Source organism: Dromaius novaehollandiae, chromosome 24, assembly GCF_036370855.1.
Source record: "Dromaius novaehollandiae isolate bDroNov1 chromosome 24, bDroNov1.hap1, whole genome shotgun sequence".
NCBI classification, from domain to species: Eukaryota; Metazoa; Chordata; class Aves; order Casuariiformes; family Dromaiidae; genus Dromaius; species Dromaius novaehollandiae.
In genome coordinates, this window is record NC_088121.1 from 4,873,943 (window position 1) to 4,895,889 (window position 21,947).

Sequence of the window (21,947 nt, forward strand, 5' to 3'; positions counted from 1 at the left end):
AGGAGAACAGCTGTCTAAAAAGCTACTGAGAACCTCCCCAGCTGCCAGCTGTGTCACCAGGGCCTTGATAGAAGCCAAACCAGGCTTTGTTGCAGCTGAGGCACGAATATCTTCCCCTTCTGTCCGTCACACAGAGCCACAGCCAGCCAGAGAGCCTGCTCAGCGCCCCAGCAGGGTGCAAGTAACCATGTTCAGCTCAGTTCTGCCTGTGCCTGCCAAGTCACTCTGCTGCTAACTTAGCAGAGGGAAGCTGGGCCTGCCAGGAGCCTTGGCTCTGGGGGTGTTCTTTTTGCCTTTTTTTTTTTTTTTTTTTTCTTTTTTGCCACTCGCTTAGGCCTGTGTATTAGAGGGCCAAGCCTCCTCTCGTCTGCATGCCATCGGGTGTGATATGTGGTTGTGGGGAATAGCCACACAAGCGCCTGTGTGCAGGCTTTCTTGATTAGTTTGGGGAGTAGGAAGAGCAGGAAGAGGGAAGGAGTCCAAGTGAGAGCAAAACCCGACTGATTTAGCATGGCAGATGGCTGTGGCTTGGCATACACATCCAAGCCTCAGTGCCCAGAATAGCTGAGTATTTGATGCATGTTCTGACAATGCTGTAAAGGATAAGGAGGGAGCTTTTCCCCCCCGCTGCCTATTGGAGTACTCAGACAAGCTGAAGGAAAAGCACTCTTCTTTGGTGTCTGAGAGAGTGGGAACTCTGTCCTTCCCCTCCTTCCCCCATAATGGCAGCTTCCTTCCCTCTGGGCTGTGGGAACATGGAGTAATGCCAGTGGAGTCTCTTGGTGCCTGGATACGTATCTGTAGCAGGAGTGATGTTCAGGGCAGGATGCTCCTGTCCTATGGCACTTTTTCAGCCATCAGTCAGGCAGGGCAGACAGGCAAATCCTCCCCTCCCAAGTCTTAAGCTCTATGCGCTATGCATCCCTGTTGTTTTTTACCAAAACATACATGTACACAGCCTGGTCTGGCAATGGAATAGTGAAAAGCTTAGGTCCCTGGCTTCCCACCCTCCCGCAGGCCAGACTCTCAGGAGCTGCGTGATACCCAACTGCAGCTCTGCACTAGCCGTGTGCTCTTACCAGCCCAGTACTTTAAACTTAAACCTCCTGAGACAAAGGTTTGTGCTTTTCTGACCTGAAACAAAGAGCTCATTTGTGTTTCTCCAGCCCAGTAGTGTTTCATACCTTTGGCTGTTGCTACAGGTAGATCTGGACTCCAGGCACAAATAGGTTAAACATTAGTGAAGAGCGAGGAAAACATTGCCCCTGCTCTCAGTACCCTGAAGAGGCAGTTCTGTGGTCCTGGTGCTTTGGTGTTACCAGCAGGGTGTTGAAAGGTCTGAATTGTCCTGAGCATCCAGCCTAGTCTGGGCAGCCAGAGCTGGCTTTTTGTCCTTGCTGGCAAGTGGGCTGAACTGGCGGAGCCTGGCAGCCAATCCAGGGAATGCTTTGGAGAGGAGAAAAGGTAGCCATGTTCCACAGCCATTGCTCCTGCTCGCCCGTGTCTCCAAACCTGTGAGAGGCCGTGGGTGCAGGACAGGAGGCAGGCATTGGTGCTGAGCTGATGATTCTCTAGCTGAGCCTAAGCAAGAGGCTCTGTAGGGCTTCCTGGAAGCAAGGTGACAGAAGCTCAAGTCACACTTCTGGAATGAGAGGGAGGGGCACTGGCAGTGGGGACATGTACAGTCCTGCATGGCCCCTAGAAACCAGTTCTCCCTTGTGCTCTCCACTATTAAAATGCCATTTCAAAGCTTGGGGGGGGGGGGGGGGGGGCTTGTGGCTCATTTTGCAGTTGGAGTCTTGTGGTTACCTATGACAGCCATTTTCTGTCATATCCTAATACCCAGCCTGACATCTCTGGTGAGGCAGACTGACCTGAGCTGTTAGGGCTGCAGGTTTGGAGACCCTGCCTACCTTGTCCCTGCAGTTTTTTCCTATTTCTCATTTTTGTCTCAGGCACAACAGTTAGTTAGCTTTCTACTCCCATCTCCCCAAGTACTTCGGAGTCAGTGCTGTGCTGAGCACCCTGCAGCGCTCTCCTACTGCTATCTGGGAGCTGCAGCAGTACTGATAAGTTAATGAGTGTCTGGGATTAATTAGCAGAGTTGCCTGCACCTGCCTCACTCACTCTCTCCCAGTAAAGCAGGATTTACACCTCTCACTCTTTGCACCCACAGAGGAAGCCAGAGAGGCTTCACGGATTCCCCAAGGGTCACAGAAGCAGAGAAACTACACCTGTGGGATGTCACGAGCTGACCTCGAACAGCTAGCCCAAGGAGAAGAGGACATTGTAGAGGACTTAGCTTTCTCTGATGATGACTGAGAGCCTTCACAGCCACCCCTCTAAGCATATCCTTTACAGAATTGCTGCCTTCTGGCTTACCCAGCTTTCAGCACCTGGAGCTGTTTCTCAAGGAGGTGGTAGGAGCTGGGGACAGCTGGGGGGGGGGGGGGGGGGGGCCTAGGTGCCTCCAAGGACTTTCTTAATGACATGGCAAAGAAGCTACTTGGACTTGCAACTTGTTTTTTTCCAACAGCTATGATTTTGGTAACAGTAAAATCTGTGGTCACATCAAGGCCAGTAAAAACTGCTCAGTGAAGGTAATAAAAAGTCCTCATTAAAATCCACTGCTTTAAATAAAATAGGGTTCAGTTTCAGTTCCTGCTGGGAGCATAAGGGAACTGACCAAGGGGAAGGACAGGTTATTTAGCTAAGGGCCCTCCTGTCTGTTAAGCCAACCAACCATGTGGCCCCATACTTTCCCCTTGGGCCCACCTTGCGGGCTGTGCTGCCATGCACATCTGTCAATCCCTCCCTTTTGCCAGGAAGTGCTCAGTGATTGCCTAGAGAGTTCAGAGCTTTGTAGCTTCCATGCAAATGGAAGCCTTTATCATTGACATCAGAGGCAGCTCAGTCAGTTCAGTCACACGTGCGGTCTGTAAGTATGCTGAAGAAAGTTAATTTTAAGTGCCCTGGGATATTGGAGGGGCATGGGGCATGTGTCCAGGGAGTAGGAGTAAGAAAAGCCTAATAATGTTGGTAATACACTTTCATTTTGTGATGTCTACTGGATTTGCCCAGGATATATTCGCTTAGCAAATCAAGGGATGACCAGTTTGAGCCTGAGTTTTTTAACAGACCTACTGTTATCCATTGTGGCATTAAAATCTCACCCCTTTCCGGGGCCATGCCTAGCTGCCAATGCTGGTGGTAAACGCAGCTTCGTACCATAAGCGCTGCAGAACAGTAGCCCTGAATGCGGGCTGTCTTGGGCACCTCAGCCTTCGCTATTACCTCAAACACAACCACATCGCTTAGGCAGCTTCTTGATGAAGCCTGCAGTTCCTCATGTGTCTTCTGTAGCAGTTGTGCTTGTGGAAGGATATTGTGTGGCTCATGGCTGGATAAAGGCAATTTTTGATCTGCTGGCAAGATATAAACAACTTAGCTCTTAAGACTACTGTTAGTTTGCAGTACTGGCAGCTAGGAAGCAGACTGGTTTGGAAAATAAACTGGAAATGGAGGGGATTTGCTGAAAGAGGTAGGCAAAGGTAAGTAGTCTTAGGGCATATCTGACAGACTCAAGCTTTAGAATTAACTGTGCATTGCAAGGGCATCGTTCTTTGTTAATGCAGATTTTTTGGAAAAGCTTATGGAGGGGCAGAACTAAACAGGATCTTTGTTCTTCTCTGTCACCATTCAGTGAGGTCACTAGCTATGTGGCAGCGCTAGGGGTGGCCAAGCTACCTGCACAGACTTGTTCATCTCTGCCTTCTGCACTGCCTGCATGTTTCCCTCCAGGCATTCTTACTCCTGCACACTGCAAGGGTACAAGACGCTTTTTTAAAAACATTAAAAAGCACAACTTTTTTTTTTTCTTTTTTTTGAAGTTGCATTCTCATGAAGTCAGAAGAACCATAGCTCAGAAACATGCGTTATTGCAGATAAAAAAGACCCCCAGGAAACCCAAATGTGCTGTAGCCTGGCTAACATTCTCCCTCTCATCCACATGTGTAAGTGATAACAACTCAGAGATAGTTATGCTCCTCCTGTCCTAGACTGAGTGCTGCTCCTTTCCTGCTCCCAGACATCATTACTGCACAGGTAATTACTGCTACGGTACAGTGTTGTGGGGTGTTTGTTTCATTCAGGGCTTTTGAACTGCAGTTACAATAATTACTAGGCATGCCCTCGCAAACATGCACCGAGATACCCTTTACCCTTTGTCCCATACGGGGAAGGAAGAAACCTTAGAAAAAAGTAAGTCTTTTCTTACTATTATTATTATTATTATTTATAGGCTATTCTCAGAGGCCAAAGCTCCTGCTGCTTCATTAGGGGAATTGGAAATGCACAGGACTGAGGTTGCCTACTGCAGGTAACCAAGCCTGTCTTCAGGCAATTTACGTATTTGAGAACCTGGGATATGATTGCAAAAATGAGAATTGTAAGGCCCTTGCTCCAAGAAAGAAAGTTTAAACTTATCTTTTCTTCCAAAAAAGAAAGAAAGAAGTTGCTTTGTCTCCTTTCTCTCACTTAACTGAGCAAGGTGCTTTCTGCCATTTGGCAACTGTGAACCAAACCTTAGATGGGCTTTTAGGCTGGAAATGTAGCAGCTCCAACGCACCAAGAGTACCAACATCAATGGTAAGGCATATGGTCCAAGTGTACACACTGTGAAAGAAAGGAGACTTTTAGGGTAGACCATATGCAAGGGCTCAGGAAGCTAGGTAACATTTGTAAATTAAGTGTTTTTCTTTTTTATTTAAACTGATTGCTGGAAAGCATTTTATTGTGATGTGATGGATAAGGACTTTTTTTTTCTTTTTTTTTTTTTTTTTTACAATATAAAGAAGCTAATGTACCACCAAGCTATCTTGTAAGGAAGAAAAAAACGGTAGCACGTGCAATGTTTAAACAAAAAAAAAGAGAAGGCGGGGAGAGCGAGAGAAAGAGAGAAAAAAGTACCACATGTGATTGTTGCTCACAACTGTACAAGTCACAGGAGGTCACCCCCAGGAGTTACCATCTCATTCACAGTAGTAAAAACTCTACCCATTGTTTATAGCCTGAATTCCCCCTGCCCTCCCCGGGCACACACAGGTATCTATCTTGTGGTCCACAGCAGGCCAGAATGTGCAAGTACATCCACCTCTGTAACAAGGCTTTAAAAAGAACAAAAACAACCGTACAAACAAAAAAACCCCAACTGTATAAACAAGTCCGTTGTACACGTGCAGGAGAAAGGGGGCCACACTGGAGACCTGTGACCCTTCATCCCACCCAAGCACACACTCTTCATTTTTCTTCCTTAAAACAATTTATCTAACCAAAAAAAATCCTCTGCAGGGTTGGAGCATAGGCAGTCCATTCTCTGTGTGCGCTGAAAGGGACAAACATGCCAGGGGAGAGGGCAGCCCCCAGCCCGTGAGACAGCACTGAGCCGCCTGTGCCGTACCATCCACACTTAAGTAAACATGGACCGGAACTTGCCTTTTTTTTTTTTTTTTTTTTTTAATGTCTTTGGTATTATTTTTAAAGTTGCTAGAGATGCATAGACACCTGAATGAGGAACTGAGTACAGTTTCCAGGGAGGAGGAGATATTGGGGAAGGAAGGGGCTGTTGGTTGCATTTTTCATGGTTTTCTTTTTGTTTTGTTTGTTTTTGGGGGGTTTTTTTGCTCAGGGGTGCTGAGTATCACTGGGAGGAGCAGTGTCCTTTTCCCTTCCCTTCCAGTTTGGTTTCACACCCAGAGGTTCTTGAAAGCCATGTTCCTTTGAAGGCAAAGAAGAGTATTCGTTCCCTGGCTGCAGCTCTCCGCTTCAGACTGGTGAGAGGTGTGGAAGGGAATGAGAGTGCTGCCATCATCCTCCAAGAATAATTTTCTTACTTTCTCTTCACTTGCGTTCTCTCAATACATCTTTGGATAGTTTTCTTTTCTTCCTTCCTTCCCTTTTTATAGTTTAAAACTTCTTTCTTTTTTTTTTTTAACAAGAAACAAATGCACCCAAAAAACTGAAAACCTCCCTTCCTCACTCCTATGTCTCACACTGCTGAGGGAGGCTCTCCTGGTCTCTCAAAATGCATTACCTTCAGTTTGTTCAACTGAATATCAGTTCCAGAAGCAGTTAAGAGCTGTCCTGCAGTTAAGATGGAGGTTTTGTGGTGTCGTTGATCCCAGCAATGATGGAGGAGTTTCCGTTTTCCTGCTTTGGTGAGATGCGGCTGGCTGAGGGGAGGCCAGTGCTGAAAGGGGAGGCCACGCTTCCCGTGGAGGATGGCCGGAGATCAGCTGAGGGCAGGTCCCGCTCTGGTGGCCGCAAGCCAGGAGGTTGCAGTGGGAAAGCCATGGGGAAGCCTGCCATGTACAGAACTCTGCCCACCCTCTTGGCAACCTATATATAGATATAAAAAAAAAAAAAAAGAGAGAGAGAGAGAAAATAAATGCAAGGGGCAATAAGGGATGCAAATGCACACAAACGGTCTTCAGGACCCCACATAAGCTGCAAATCCCTGCAGCATTCCATGTTTTGTACTGCTAAGTGAACTGGAGGGAGAAGGGCTAGGTCGTATCATTTGAATGAAGAGCTGCCCTTCCCAAACCGTTACCTAAACGCTTTGTGCCTTACTGGAGAAGACAGGGAAGATTCCTTCCTCTTGCTTAGCATTCTTCTGCTCTTTTTCTGCTAACCCAGCCTGAAAGCAACCCATGAGCTGTGTGCAGCACAGTGCAGATGCCCACTTTTGAAGAGCAGGAACTACTCTAATAGGAAGGGCAGGGGGGAGGGGAAAGCTGGCTACAGGGTGGCTGCTGTTAACTGCACAGGAAACTATAAGCTTGCAGCCTCTCCCTTCTTCCAGTACCGAAGAAAACTCTCCTGAAGCAGTTCTCACCTCCCAGTGAGGGCCAAAGGCCTCACAATGTTCCAGCACCTACACAGCTGTTTCACATTTAAGCTTAAACAAAAACACAGTCTTGTGTTCAAGCCAGACAACTGGGGCATTATTCAGTTAGCAACATCAGTGCGTGGCTGTGCCCCCCCCCCCCCACTCTGCCTTATAGAACTTTTAACACTATTGATTAAATTGAAGCAGAGTTTTTCTTGTTTCAGCTCATATCTTATATTCCCCACCACCACCACCACCACCAAATCTGATCTAAGAATGTCTGTGAGCTATTTAGAGTTCTCTGTTTTTAAGAAACATAAGAGCTTTATTTCCTACTGAATTAACCCACAGGGAACAATTGCCCACAGAACCTTTTTATTAGCCCCCTCATAAACAGTGAGGGCTGTAGGGAAAGTAATAAAGTTGCTCTTATTGTTTTAACATAATATAACAAATGTATGGGTTGTAGGTTAGAGAAACTAAGCCAGAATAGTGACTATATGTGCAATGCATGTATGTGCAAACACATTACTGTCATAATTCTTTGCATGACATAATCCCCTAGGGAATACAAAGAAACAGTCTGTTCTTGACATGTGTCAGAAGCTATTTTCTGATTCATTAAATGAAGACGCAAAAAAAAAAAGCTAGTAGAGATGCTTTTCTAGATTTGAGTCCAACTAAGAGGGAGTAGAAGTCACAATGACCACGATTCTGTTGGGGAAGGTGGGAGAACACCAAAGGAATTTTAAGAAAGCAGACCTCCACATTCAGAGAACTGGGAGCCAAAGCCAAGTAATTTGGGGGGGGGGGGGGGGGGGGTTTGAGGAGGAATGGCATTTCTTCACAGAAATGTTACTATGGGCACCACCACAAACCAGTCTATTGAGGAGGAAATACAATCTTCTAAAAGAGAGAACTTGGCTAAATCATCAGAGGTAACTACACTGGAAGTAGAAATTGTATCAAAATACAAATGCAAATACAAATAACTAACACAAGCAGTTTTGGGGCAGGAGGGCCATCAGCAAGACCGGTAAGAAAAGACTAGCGAGATAAAAACATTACAGAAATCTATCAGTAGCACAGTGGAGAAAGGGAAGAGCTGGTCCATTACTCACTGTGGAGGGAAAGTAATCAACAGATGGTGCTCAGAAGTGTTAAATGCCATTTGTGCTTTATGCCTAGCTCAAAAGGAGATCTGCCAAGAACCACCTAGGACAAGGAAAATGAGTGGCAAAGGGACATAAATCCAGTCTAGAAAAAAGACATCTGGTTCCAGAAATGGCTTTATCTGCCTCTTTAAGTACTCTGGGATGACTGTTCGCAGCTGTTTTGAGAGCCTTGCCTTGTTTCTTCATTCTTCCTTCCTAGCCTGTATTCATGGGAACTGCCTAAAGTTTCTATTCTAGGAGAAGCTGGTACATTTTAGGAGGTTCCTATTGCATCCCTGTTATTTCCTCTGCCCCTTGACCTGCACTATCTGCTCCTGCACCCCAGGCAGAGGATAGTGTCTTTTTTTTTTTTGCCCTCTGAAAGAGTTATATGACTGCCTTCAGATGAGGACATGGAGCAGTTTGGAGAACAGAAGTATGGGCAAGCTTTCTTGAAACCAGAATTAAAAAAAATAATAATAACAGTTATTGCTTGGGAAATTATATTCAATAAACCAGTTCTCTTGACAGAGCTATTCCAGCTAGGGACAGCTTTAAAGCATGCCAATTGCTACTACACAGAAAAGTTGTCCTACCTGTGACCTTATCTTCAGTGCTGGTCCCAGTTTCAGCCCCATATTGTTCAGTAAGTGCTCTTCTGTTAGGAGGGGCAGGGTCTCACCATCAATAGCCTGCTCTCGGAATACCTGCAAGAAACCAGAACACAGGCCCCACTTAGAAATGCCAGTGAGATACATTAGAAAAGGTAACTAAACACACTGCCCTAAGCTCCTCAGTGATGGAGGCCCAATTATATTCATACAGTAGAGGTATGTACCATCCTGTATCCATAGTTAGGAGCCAACACATAAAAGGAGACACATGTGAGAATGTGAATTAGGGCTGGTTGGTCCAGGTCAAATACAGCAATAACCTTCTTTTTTTTCTTTTTTTTTTCTTTTTCTTTTTTTTTTTATGTTGGAGTTGGGGGAGGGGTCACCAAGTTCAGCAACCTACACAAGCTGACCTAAGTACATTATGAATAAACTCAGCTGCCAGAATATGATACTGGGTTTGAGAAAGAAGACTGATGTGCCTGGAGCCCAATCCCAACTCTAAAAAAGGGAGAAGACAGACAAAAAGATAAGAATCTAAATTTTGATAAATCTTAGCCCGCTCATATTGGGTGGCTCTTTGCGAAAAGTTATATTAAGTTTTCAGTAAAGTAAATGCAATTGAAACAGTTTCCAGGCAAAATACATAAGCAGCTCTGTGGATCACATTCTACAGGTTAGATGGATTCACATACAAAGCTGAGTTTTGCTCTTTTTTGATCCTTTGCCCACTGCATGTTGCAACCATTCCTAGAACACATGAGCAGCCTAGAGAATGCAATAGATTATGCTGGATGCCAGCCACACCTGATGTCCAGACCCCCAACTGGGATCAGCAGGGACTAGCCCTCACCAGCCTGCTTTAGCAGTAGGCCCTTTTCCCCAACACATCTAGCAGCACGGACTAAGGAGTGCAGTCCCACGAAGTTGGTTGAGCTAGCCAAGAGGTACCATTGAACACGGCATGATCCTACTGAGTCAGCTGCACTGGCTTTGTGGCCAGTTTCCAATAACAATACAGCAGATATCTTATCCCTTTCCCTGTTAGTTGCGTGAAGCAGAATCATGTGCTGTGCATACATATATCATAGAAGTGACAGCAGGGCTAGTATAGTCTATAAAATGGCAATTGCATATGAACACATATTCTAATACATCCAGCCATGCAAAACTAAACCATTTTAACACATTCCTAAGGGAGAAGGGGAAAAAAATGCTTTGCCTCCGTCTACCTCTAATGGCAGGGTCATGCAGGCATGCAGGAGCTTTCCACCTAATATGTGCTGTATTACAAAGGTTAAGGGCTGGATACATGGTCTTGTTGCTCCATTCTTCATATAGCAAGCAGGGCCATACTTATACCAGTCTCCCCTGGGTGTTTATTTGGGAGATACAGGCTCCATACTTCAAGAATAAACTGCCATCATTCAGCAATTTATCTAGCAGGTTCCCCTTGGTTATGGGACCTGGGAGAGGTCGATCACATGCCTGTTTTTTCTTACTAAACCACACCTCCACTCCATTGGGTTTTTTTTCTACACCATGGCTCACATCATTGGATGCTTGCCCAACTGAACTGCCTGGGGGACCTGATCCTGTTCTGCCTCTCCATGCAGCAGCTTTTTCATAGCACTGCTTTTACTAAACAGTAAGGCAAGGGGAGTTTCCAATTTACTGTAATGCCTTCTTTTTCAACAGCAGGCCTTAGCCCAGAGCCATCCCTTTGGAGAGTGCCAATGGCTGTTAGAGCTAAGGCAGCTGAGCTGTTGCAAGCCTTTTTTATTGCTGGACTCCACCAGCAAAGCAGCTCATGACTGCAGCATGTTTCTGCTCTTTGACCTAGCAAAACTTAATATACTGATTTCTTTTCCTTCCTATGAAGCCCATATGGCAGGGAGCCAAATGCCTCCTTTCACTCAACACTAAAACCCTCCACAAAAAGCCTTCAGAGCAAAAGCATCCCCCTTGGGTGTCCCACAGGTCTTGATCCACTTCAGGGACAAAGTTGAATATTGTCAGGGGCTGAAAGCAGGAATGGCAACTTCGTTTTCATTAAAGTTTTTTTTATTGTTATTTGTCAGAAATGTGTTTCTAAATGCGCAGCATACCACCAAGCTCTTGCTGGGTTTTCCTGGCAGGAGAATCCTGCAGGCTAGTGCCAGACCTCCCCAGCAGCTGTGGTTTTGGAGAAGAGAACACAGACAGCTCTCCAGTTCAGAGCCACAGAGCTGGGTCTCCCTTGCATATTGCTATTTTCACATAGTAAAAAAAAAAAAAAAAAACTGTTAAGCATATAACCGTGGTGCATAAAAATGCATCATCCCTTAAGCCATGCACCCCCTACCTAATGCAAGGCCACAGCAGGAGGCTGTTTACAGCAGCTCCCATTATCGTAAAACATTTTGTTTGCAATGCACTGAGAAGATTGCTGAGCCTTTGTCTCTCTGAGCCCCCACTCCAGTAAGCTAGGGGCTGGCATGGAAGGTGTAAACGGATGATCCTTCGACAAGGTGTTTGTGTTAAAGATTTCTCCACATTTCCTACCGGTCCCAACATTCATAAGCTTCCAGGCAACTTCCTGAACTTCATTCCTCAACATGGGAATGCAGACAAACTGCAGTGTCACCAATGCAATAGCCTGTTGTCTGAGGTGGGGGTAACAGAGCAGAATGTGGGCAGCTGTACGTCTTTGGTTTTAGAGCCATAAACTCTCTTATGCCTACCCAATAAATAATCATCAGCGCATACTGCAGCCCACACCCATACGCTCCTGAGCCTTTCCCCTTATCAGCCTCACTAACAGCAACTCCTGAGCCCTTCTCTCTCAACACATGCACAGAGCTGCTGCTTCTCCCTCTTGCAAACACCCATCCATCCATCACCTTTTTCTAAACACTTGTCCTGTCCCTCCCTCTCTCCATAACCAGAAACCAACCCTTCTCTCTTTCACGCACCTGCACACACCCGGTCACCCTGGTCCAAGCCTTTCTGTTCTCCCAAACACAACCACAGCCTCTGCCATGCCTCCTGGGGAATGTTACACATACCCCATCTTTGTCACAAGCACTAACTTTCTTCAGTACTGCCTCTCTCACATGCATGCATGCACAGCTGCTTGCTCCAGAGAAGCACCAGTTTTGCAGGTGGCCTTAATGAAGCATGTCATGATGGGATTAACATGGTTAGGGGGCAAGGAAGGACAGTCTTTGGATTGAAACCACATCATCTTACCACCTGAGAGAGAAGGGGGAGGTGTGGGACAATTCCAAGTTTCCATAATTAAAAGCAAAATCCAGCTCCCAGCTTCCCCATCCCCTCTGGGATATTTTAGATCTTTTAACAGTAAAAACATGCACCTTTCCCCACAGCACACTACCACAATCAGCATAACCTAAGCCACTTACCTAGAGCCAGATATTCATGCTGGTTTCCCAACAGCTGGTCCCAGGAGAAGCTGGGATGCTGAGCTTTACCCTCCTCAAACTGGCCAGGGGGCATAAGTTTTGGGAGAGGACGCTTGCCTAATGCTTTGAACCACAACTGAACTATGCCTACCAACTAAAACAGGGAGACATAGCTAGGGCTAAAGAGCGAGAGGAGGGTGGTTTTTGGAAATCAGCTTTCATCCAGCCAGATGCAAATGGGCAGCTTTGCACTCCTTAGTTATCAGTCAGGAAAGCTCCTCTCCTGAAGTGGCATGTCTGCAAAGCTCAACTCCTGCTCTCCTTCCCTTCAGAGAACTGTTCTCCGCCTAGGATGCATCTCTGCTGAAAGGCTGGACTGTCCTCAACTTTGGCCCTTTGCCCCTCTCTCTCTGCTACTTTCACTCCCTCCCTTCTCTGTCCCAGACAGCTCGGGAATGTGTGCCTTCGCAGTTGGTGCCGTCTCTCAATAGGGCGTTTATAACGGACTCCAGCAGATGCAGGAGCCAAAAACACAGGGCTGTTTTCTGTATTGACCCTCATGACCTCACACTGAGCAGGCTTTATAAACCCTCCAGTACTGATGGATGCCTCAGTTCTACTATGAAGAGCTTAAAAATCACAGTCATCTTCATTCTAAAGTATAAGCATGCAGGTTACTTCAATGCTTGTGAAGCCATGCTCTCTCAAAGCCCTCCTCTGCCCCCACAATGCTCTAGGCACAGCAAGAGAGCACAGCACCTTCTGCCAGGCTGGACAGCGCTGCAAGCCACCCACCCTGCTCCAAGGCACCATTTGACAGCACATCCCTCAGTACAGCAGCTCGCACAAAGCCACCATGGAGTTCAGCTCCACGGTGGGGCACAGGCCGACTTCGAAAAACACGAGCTGGAAGGTGAGAGGAAAGTGATAGAGAACCACTAACCATGATCAACCCTGCAACTCAGGACTCCAGCCTTGTCCAAACTCCCAGCCTTTCCCACCTTGCACTCCCGTTATTGCTACCTGTCCGCAAGGTCCACCACACCTTCTGGGGACTCCACTGGCAGTCAAGTGGCTATTTTACAATCCATTAGAAACAAGAGAGCTACAGGTCCTGCGGGGACCTGAGAAATACCTTCTGCTGGCACAGACAGCATGACTAGGATGGGCACAGATAGGAAGGAAAGAAGAGGTGCTTGCAGTTACGAGATTCCTCCCACCTTTCCCCATGATGTTCTCAAGGCTGTTAGAGATTTACCTGAGTGTACTCGGTGCAGCCAGACAAGTTGGACACAAAGCTACACACGTCCTCCACTGTCCATTTGCTGATGTCTTCCAGCGCAGGGCTTTCCTCACCATCCAAAAACAGACCTCCCATGGTGCCTGGATTGTTTAGAGTTGGGGGTGGGAAGAAGGGGAGAAGAAAGAAACATAAATCATTAAAATCCCACACGGACAACAACTAGCCTGCAATCTGAATATTTTTCTCTAGCCACACATTCATCTTTAATGACCTGTCAGTTAAAGCACTGGGCAGGGTCAATTCACAGGCCTCTTCCTCCTGGAGGTCCCGAGCTTAGAAAGGGGGGTAGGGAAAGGAAAAATCCTAGCTAATGCATTTCATGTGTTTAATGTTCTTCAGCTGCAGAGAACAGATGGGGGGGAGGGGAGAGAAAAGAAAAAACCCTGAAGGAGTATTTCTCCACACGCACCACAAAGCGGAAAACTCTTGACTGCCCTGTGGGTTTCTTTCCCCCAACCCTTCTCCTAGCTACGTGCTCTGAATGATAACAGGGCCCAGCACCTCTCCCTGGTGGCCCACTGCTTTGCCGGAGTGTAAATCGCTGGAGAATTTCTTGCTCTTCCAAAGTGTTCGTTTTCAGTCCTCAAACCTCCATTGGACCAGTCTGCCCCAACCCACCCGCTGCCTCAGAATATACAACCCTCTGCTCCGCTGCAGGAATCAGGCATCTCTCCCGGCTAAGCATCTGACGAGTGATGGGATGACCCCGGCCAGCTCCCGCAACACTCTGAGGAGAGTGCAGCTCAGTTCAAACCAATATGTCATTCTCCAAAACGCAACAGCGGTTCAGGTCCCAGCCCTGTCAGCAGAGACAGACGTGTTGGGAAAAGTGCTGCAGTTCCAAAAGGGTGGAAGAGATTCCCCCCGCTCCCTTGAGTCTCTTGTGCCTGACAGCATGGGGAGAAAATCAGACTGCAGCTGAGAGAGGAGCTGGAGTCGAGCCACAGAGGATAGGAAATGACGCTGAGAAACGCCAGCCAGGTAACTCTTTTCTACTATAGTGTGCAAAGGAAAAACAGAGAGACGAGTACTGAAGAGACCTTTTTCCAAAAAGTACCACTTAGGAAAAAAAGATGCATTATTAACTTGTGGAACTCACTGCTACATGATATCATGTAGACTAAGAGATCAGAAGGACATTTACAGGGATGTGAACATCCATGATTATACTAGGTAGAGTAAGAGTTTATGAGGGATATAAACTGTTATGTTTCAGAGCATGAAGCAACAATTCACCAGAAGAAATATTTCTCCCAGAGGTCTATCGTGACAAAATTATCTGTTCTGCAGGTCTGAGATTTTGCCCTAAGGGATTTGATCAGCACCATGAACATAACCCCCTGCTGTGACTCCTTTGCACTGGTCCACAGCAGGCTGGACAGCACCTCTGCGAGGAATAACAAGATAAGGTGGGATGCAAGAAAATCATGGTGCGGAACATGAGCCCAGAGAGCCATGAATGCCCAGTTCCCTGGGGCAATGCTAAACAGGCCAAAGATGAGTGCTGTTGGCTCTGCCTGCACCTAAGTCACATGCTGAGGACCCACTAGCTAGTTGGCAAAGCCACCAACACAGTCCAATGTAAAAGGAAAAAGAGGATTTACAGAGAAAGTTATCATGCCAGTAAGATGCTTTTAAAACAGCAGCATTCTGCACAAGTAGTCAGACACTATGTCATCATTTCCACTACGTTTCTGCTCCTAGCTTGCTCCTTCCCCTCCTGCCCTGTCCCAAGCCTCACTCTCCTCTCTGTTCCTGAAGCTGCACCATTGCTTCCCTTCCAGCTACGACCCTGTGCTCAGGGAAGGAAACAGCAATGCCTGCTTTGAGCAGCCCTGTAGCCTGAGCCCCTCTGCATTTTGCTCTTTGTAGAGTCAATGTGCATCTCCCCGTGCAGCAATTATACAAAGACCACCAGCCTCCTATCAAAACAGGGCCAAACAGTCATTGCTTACAAAACACCCCTAGCAAATGAGGATGATTTCACATCCTTCCTCATATGCACAGGCCCAGTACAAACAGACAAATGCTGGATTCCAGCACCAGAGTCTCCCCAGGGCTTGGCTGGAGCTGTGGGGAGAGGCGGGAGCCCTCCGAGGCCTGCTACCTCTACTGGTCCCTCTGGAGTAGGGCTGCAGCTGCCCATCACTCTCCTGAGCCCGCTGAATAGGTGTGGAGAGCTGGCCTCCCCAACACAGGTGCATGTTTCCAGGCCTCTCTCTCCCCAGCACTTCCCCCATCAGCATGGGACCTTGAGGGCACTCACTGTGGGCAAAGACCAGACCTTCTACATCCTTTTCGTATCCTCAGTTTGTTATCACAGTCTTTCCTCCAGAGCATGCACAAGACCCTCTCCAGCATGAAGACTAGACCTGCAAGCCACTGCTTGCTGCTCTCTGGCATCTGGCCATGACGCACTGACCTCAGGCAGCCCGCTGTTCTCCTGCCTTGCCACCCCATGTCCTACTGGAGGCCAGGCAGCTCCTTGCTCTCCTCATACCCCTTCTTTTTCCAGCCAGAATGAGCTTCAACTATTTCTGCGCCCCTGGCAACAGCTGCAGAGAAAATGACTGGCTTTCCTGTGTGCTGGGTGACTGTCAGCATGAGAGGATAGGTGGAGGCAGAGGACATCACTGAAGAGCCAGCAAGCACTTTCCTTCTTCTCACCACCCCCAGCTACCACGCAGACAGACAGATGGACACAAGCCTTCATTTATTCCTACTGCATTCCCTATTCCATAGGACAAACTCCCAGTTGTTTATGCTAAAATTCACAAAACACTGAAATGGCTGAGGCCCTTTTTTTTTTCGCCTTTTTTTGACATTTCTGGGGAGGCCTTTTCTTTCTTAAGGTGCAGGGGGAAGGTAATTCTCTGTCTGCTTTTTGGAAGAGTGGCTGCAGCCTGGTACATAGAGGAAGTGAAACTGAACTCAATTATTCCAGACACAGTCAATGTTCGGGCGAGACACCTCCATCTGCAGCCAGAGTAAGCATCTCTGAGGGGATCTGACTGTAACAGCCAACTGCTCTAAAATTAGGTACTTCCTCATTCCAAAAGCAAGCCAAGGACTGAACTGCAGCAACGCAGTGCTTGGGAATGAATTCTCCAGCTGCCAGCCAGCTAGACCCATCCTCAGGCTTTATCTCAGTCTGCACAGAGAAAAGCTGGTCCGTCACCATTGGTCACACATGCTTGCCAGGTCCCTACCAGTGTGGACAGAAAGCTAGTCCCGTCTGCTGCATTCATGACTGGCATGGATGGGAGGAAAGGTGTAAGGCTTCCCTATGGTCCCTCTCCTGTGCACACACTTGCAGTTCTGGAAACACACCAAACGCAGGATCATTTGCAGCATTACTGACATCACCAGCAGAGCTGGGCTAGCAACTGTTTCTCCTACACAAGTCTTTCTCCTTTTGTGGTTTCTTTCATTTACCTTTTCATGCCCCCAGAAGAAAGGAAGGGATGTACACAGATGCACACACAGTAAGCCTGCCATCTCCAAGACAGGCCCACTCTACGGGAACAAGAAGTATTTTCCACATACCCACACAGAAATATAATATGGCCAAAATATTTATCTCAGAGAGTTTGTTTTCCCTTCCCATTTATACCAGGAAAAGACAGACACTGACTTGTAGAAACAGTCTTGGGAGGGGGAAGGTAAATACCAATGCTTTGGGCTCTGTCCTATTAGCAATTTCTATAGCACTGAAGTTAAAAGCTAGAGGGTGGAAACCTATTTCTACTGAAATCAGTGGCAAAACATCTCTGTTCTTTACAGAAAGGCCCCAAATCTCTCTGTGACTGCAGAGGAGCTCAGTATTAGTAGCTCCAGAAACTCAGTCACTGTTCTGTGTACACAACACCCTTGAAACTGGGATATTGGAGCCCAGTGTTCAGGCATGCCCTCCTGCCCCTCTGCTCCCACTTCAGCTCTGCCACCAGAAGTCTGTCAGAGTCAACGCAGGAATACCCCCAGGCAGAGCTCAGGGGGAGGACACCCTAGCTGCTCACAAATGGTTCCTCTGGCCTCAACATGTATTGATTTTGCAGCTAGTACAGGGCCAGCCCTCAGCACAGAGTCCAGTCACTGGCCCTTTCCAATTTTGAAGCCCCTAGAGAAGAAGGGCTCTTGTCCTTTCTTCCCTCCCTCCTCAGAAAGACAACGCACCTTCTGCTCTATCTCTGTGCACGGCTGCACCCACTCACCACTGCTCTGGCAGTTTGAAGAATGATAACAAATAGATGCCAAGTGGCTATAAGGAATGCACCTTTTATTATAATAATGGCATGTCACTGGATCCTGCTGGACTGCGAGGATGGATAAAGGGCAGCATCCATTCCCTGCGAGGCCTCCTCTGTCTCAGTCTGTGATAAATGATGGTCCAAGGGACCGGTAATGGATTACAGAGCATTTCACCAGATGGGGCCCAGCATGTAGGGACTGAAAAGAATTCATCGTCCCAGGCTAGTGTCTTGTAGACAGGTGTCCACGTAAAAGCCCTCACCACCCACACCACAATCCATTTATAACTTTTCTCCCTCCTCGTGATGTCTGTCTGCTTCAGAAGAGAAGCCAGCGGCTGAATGGGTCTGGGAGAGCAGCCCTTCAGGCTCTCCCAGTAAGGGAAACGTCTGCTGCAGGCAGTTCAAGCAGACACATTACAACGGGGGTCGTCTCTGCTGCATGGAGACATGCAAGATCTTGCTCCTGGCATCACATGAGACAGTTTAGATGCCTACTGGGAGCCAAGAGCACAATGCAAACCCACTGGGATGCCAGCCCACCTAGGGGTTTAATCAAGTTTTGCTACCACTTTATAACACCTCTCCCATCCCTCCCCATGCACGCACTCCCTGCTTCCTGCACACCAGAGAGAGTGCAGGTCATGGAGCAGCGCTGAAAGGCTCACGTTAATAGCTCTCCAGACTACAGATCAATAGAAGGATTTTAGCCTCCTGCACACTCCATCCTTCACCTTTTCCAAAGGACAGGGCTGGAGGAGGGCGGCGGGAGGAGGAGGGGAAGCAAAGCTGCTGAAACCTTGACGAGATGAGGTCATCGAGCAGCCGCCAGATCCCCAGAAGGTCGCTCAGGGAATCGACCCAGCCCATCAATATTCGACCCACTGGGCACAGAAAACAGTTCTCTGACTCCAAAGGAAGAGCCTTCCCTTGCTGGAAGCCCAGAGGAGCCGCCTGAAATTCAGTGGTCATTTTCGGCCAGTCATTCCTCTCCTCTGCTCCCTCTGTCTCTTCCTTTTGGCCTGTCACGTTACCTGCCTTTTTTAGGTGGTTACCTTATAATACCAGCCTCAAGCAACAGCCCAACATCAGGACCATCCAGGCCAGAAGAGCAGCCCTTGTACAAAAAACAATTAAGGAAATAATTTGGCACCGGGGGAGAGATGGATGCGGTTCTCTGTCTGTCTTCAGGCAGTTTGTATTCTCCAAGGGCCAAAGCAACACATTTTTGGTTGATGCGTATTACCCCAGCACATCCCAGGACACCTGCAGCATTTGGATCAATACAGCCCTCAGTATTTCACTTGCTGAACCCTCTTCCCAGCCCCCCTGTCAACCTGCTGTGCTGCTCTGAACAAGACGCGCTGCCTTCCCACGCCTCTGTTTCAGCTGAGAGCTTTTTCTGGGGAGTGGTACAGTGCCTAGCATAACGGGGCCCAAACTTAGTGCTGTCCCACAAACAAGCAATATTAATGATCGCAACAACACGGGAAGCTAGCTGAAAGCCAAAGAACCCTCAGAGAAAGATCGACAGCCCTGGAGCAGGCTCCACAAATCAGAAGTGCCCTGGACCTGGCAGTGAAACACAGTCCTGATCTTTGCTGAGGCCCCAAGACACCATCGTGATATAAATTTGAAGTGATAATAATAAATAGCCTATTATAGTAACTCACACATTGCTGGGGGAGGGAGGAAACCCACCTACAATCTGGGCCTCCCTACAGAGCCTTACACAAGATGATCGCGCTTCACAGAGCCCTGCGCTTCGCTTTTTAATGGCTGGGCGAGAAAGCCTCCTGCGAGGAAGCCTCAGCAGCCCAAGGCAGCAGGAATATTTATCATGTTGGCCACCTGCCTGTCACAGAAAAATCGCTTCCTCCCTCCTGGTTGGAAGGCAGCTCTAATGAGCGATGAGCAGCCGTGTTCACAACCACAGCAGCTCTTTGCATAGCAAAGAGGCAGCCTCAGTGACCCACATGCCATGCCCCCCCTTTCTCACTCCTCCACATGGTAGGAGGTCCTACCTCCTGCGAATTGCTCAGCTATGTAATTAGCTTAGGCAGTTTTTGGCTCTTGGCGAGGACTAGGGCTGCCACCCTGCTCTGCCCGCAGGAGAACCCTGGGCAGACCAGCTCTCAGGGTGTGAAACCCCACTTTGCGCTCCCGGTGCTCACTGCTCCCATCTGGCTCCAGTTGTGCCTATCCTTGGTGTCCGCCTCCGTACCCAAGCGACTGCATCACTGTGGACCACAGACCCGCTGGCAATGATCTCCCTGCCTGCCAGCTCCATCCAACAGGCACCAGTCCAGCTCCCAGTGCCCCTGTAGCATGCAAAGTGCACCACAGGTAGGGGAAGCAGTCCCTCTCCCTCTGCTGAGCCTGGACAGGGACCAGAGCCGTGCCATGCCTGGGCTGAGGCTTCTTGGAGGGCACGCAGCCTCTGCCCCCAGAATGTCCCCACCAAAGCCTCGTTACTACTACCTCCAGCTTCCCTGACACACAAAGAAGAGAGACACAGCAGCGATAAGAGCACAAGGCAGCCAAGACATGCAAGGCACTGCTGGGGAACTCTGACACCCCCTCCCAAAGGTGCCATCTCACGCTACGCTGGGAACGTCCCAGATGTGACGCTGAGCTGGGAGAAAAACACTGCAACTCTAATTCTTCACTTCCTTCCCCTCAAACCATGGCAACGTAAAGAAGGAGAAGAGAGTGTGTAGTAACCAGACGGCCACCCTCCTGCCCTGCACATCCCCAGTGCCACCTGCACTGTTCCTCACAGAACAGCCTCAGCTGCACTGCAAGCCTGCCGCCTCTGCCTGCCCAGGGCAGATCCAGGCTGCCCCGGGAAGCTCTCTGCCTTTCCTCTGTCCTGCTATATCAGGGTGTTTCTGTCCAATCTGGCCCCTCCAGTCCCCACTGCTTGGAAATCACATGAGCACAGCCCAACAGACTTGACAGCTTTTCAAGCCCCCCTTCCAGATATAACATTTCTGGCTCTTCACTTTGTAGGGCAGTCCCTTGCAGCCATTAATAATTTTTGCTGCCTCTCTCTGAAGCCCCTTATAGTTTACAGTATCTCTCTTGAGACACAGCATCCAGAGAAGGTCCAAGCAATCCTAAAATCCCTTAATCCATCACATTGGCATCTCCCTTCTCATATGCTTGACGCTCTTTATGACTCTTGATTTCCTTCATTTCAAATAGCGTCCTTTATACTAATTAAAAGAAGGTGCTCGGTCCCCCCAGAGAAAGACAACGTACAACAGCACCGCAGATCAGCAGGTGGGAAGAGTCCCACTTTTAGCACACTGCAAAATGTATTGCTGCCCCAGCCAGAAACTCAGCAACAGCCCCCCATGTACCCACCTGCATGGAAGTATGGGCTCATCGTATAAGGGAACCCAAAGGGCAGTGGCTGAGGTGGTGGGATGGAGGCTGGCGGGATGTATTTCACCTCATTTTTGTTGATGCCTGGGCCAAGCAAGTGGCTGGGAGACTCAGCGCTTGAGGAGCTGCAGGGGGCATTTTGGCCAGCAGCCACTTCACCCAGCTCCTTGGCCCCCTCACAGACTTTGCCTGTCTCTTTGCACTCCTTAAGCTCAGTGGCCGAGCTGCTGCTTTCAGCCTTCAGGCTCTCCGGCTTCTCGTCGCTCACGTCTGCATCGCTCTCAGAGTCCTTCATCTCCTCGTCGTTACAGTCTGGCGCCCCATCCCGCACCCGGGGCTCCGCCAGCTCCTTGGCCTCACTCAGCCCTTGCGGCTCGGCGCGGTGGTGCGCTGATTTCCGGCTGCCCCGCCGAGGCTGCTCCTTGGGCGGCGTGGCGCTGCTGGGGACGCCGGGGTTGAGGGAGAGCAGGGGCGTGTTGTTGTGCCGCAGCACCAGCATGGCGTTCCTCCGGGAGAGCTCCTCCCGCAGCGGGTGACCCTCAGGGATGTCATGCACGTTGCGCAGGGCTGGGTGATCCGGGGGCAAGCCCGGGTGCAGGCTCAGTGGATCACTGGCCAGTAGCCTTTGCCTGTGCAGGTTCTCCAGCTCCTTCTGGCGGATGATCTCAGCCGACATCTCCAATCTAAATGGGAGAGACAGGGAGGAAACATCACTGGGGAGGCTCTGGGAGTAACTCACCAACCACCACCCATGCTGAAACAGAGCTTGCAGGACCACGGTATAGTCTCCACATCCTTATATTTTTTCCACTCTCGGACACTGCTCTGTCCCTTGTGCACAGCTCATCCAACACAGCATCCTACAATACTCTGTCTGCTCCTAGAAAATGGAAGGAAAACTCCAACCCAAAACCAGGCAGGCTTAGAGGCAGGAAAGACCCCCCCC

General features: G+C 48.7%; 2 protein-coding genes across 10 annotated transcripts in view; one reads left to right on the forward strand and one right to left on the reverse strand.

Moving 5' to 3' along the window:
- Nucleotides 1-2,642, forward strand: part of NOC2L (NOC2 like nucleolar associated transcriptional repressor) — a 58,510-nt gene extending 55,868 nt beyond the window's left edge. Inside the window, exon 18 of the mRNA XM_064525522.1 lies at nucleotides 2,177-2,642. Within this exon, the coding sequence (XP_064381592.1) occupies nucleotides 2,177-2,322 (146 nt within the window). The 3' untranslated portion in view covers nucleotides 2,323-2,642. The remainder of the gene's footprint in view (nucleotides 1-2,176) is intronic.
- A 2,089-nt stretch (nucleotides 2,643-4,731) lies between these two features.
- Nucleotides 4,732-21,947, reverse strand: part of SAMD11 (sterile alpha motif domain containing 11) — a 201,076-nt gene continuing 183,860 nt past the window's right edge. For all 9 annotated transcript variants that reach the window (XM_026100617.2, XM_064525517.1, XM_064525518.1 and 6 more), the window contains 4 exons: nucleotides 20,981-21,684; nucleotides 13,320-13,444; nucleotides 8,640-8,750; nucleotides 4,732-6,396 (listed from right to left, as the gene is read on the reverse strand). In XM_026100617.2, the coding sequence (XP_025956402.2) occupies nucleotides 6,148-6,396; nucleotides 8,640-8,750; nucleotides 13,320-13,444; nucleotides 20,981-21,684 (1,189 nt within the window). In that variant the 3' untranslated portion in view covers nucleotides 4,732-6,147. The remainder of the gene's footprint in view (nucleotides 6,397-8,639; nucleotides 8,751-13,319; nucleotides 13,445-20,980; nucleotides 21,685-21,947) is intronic.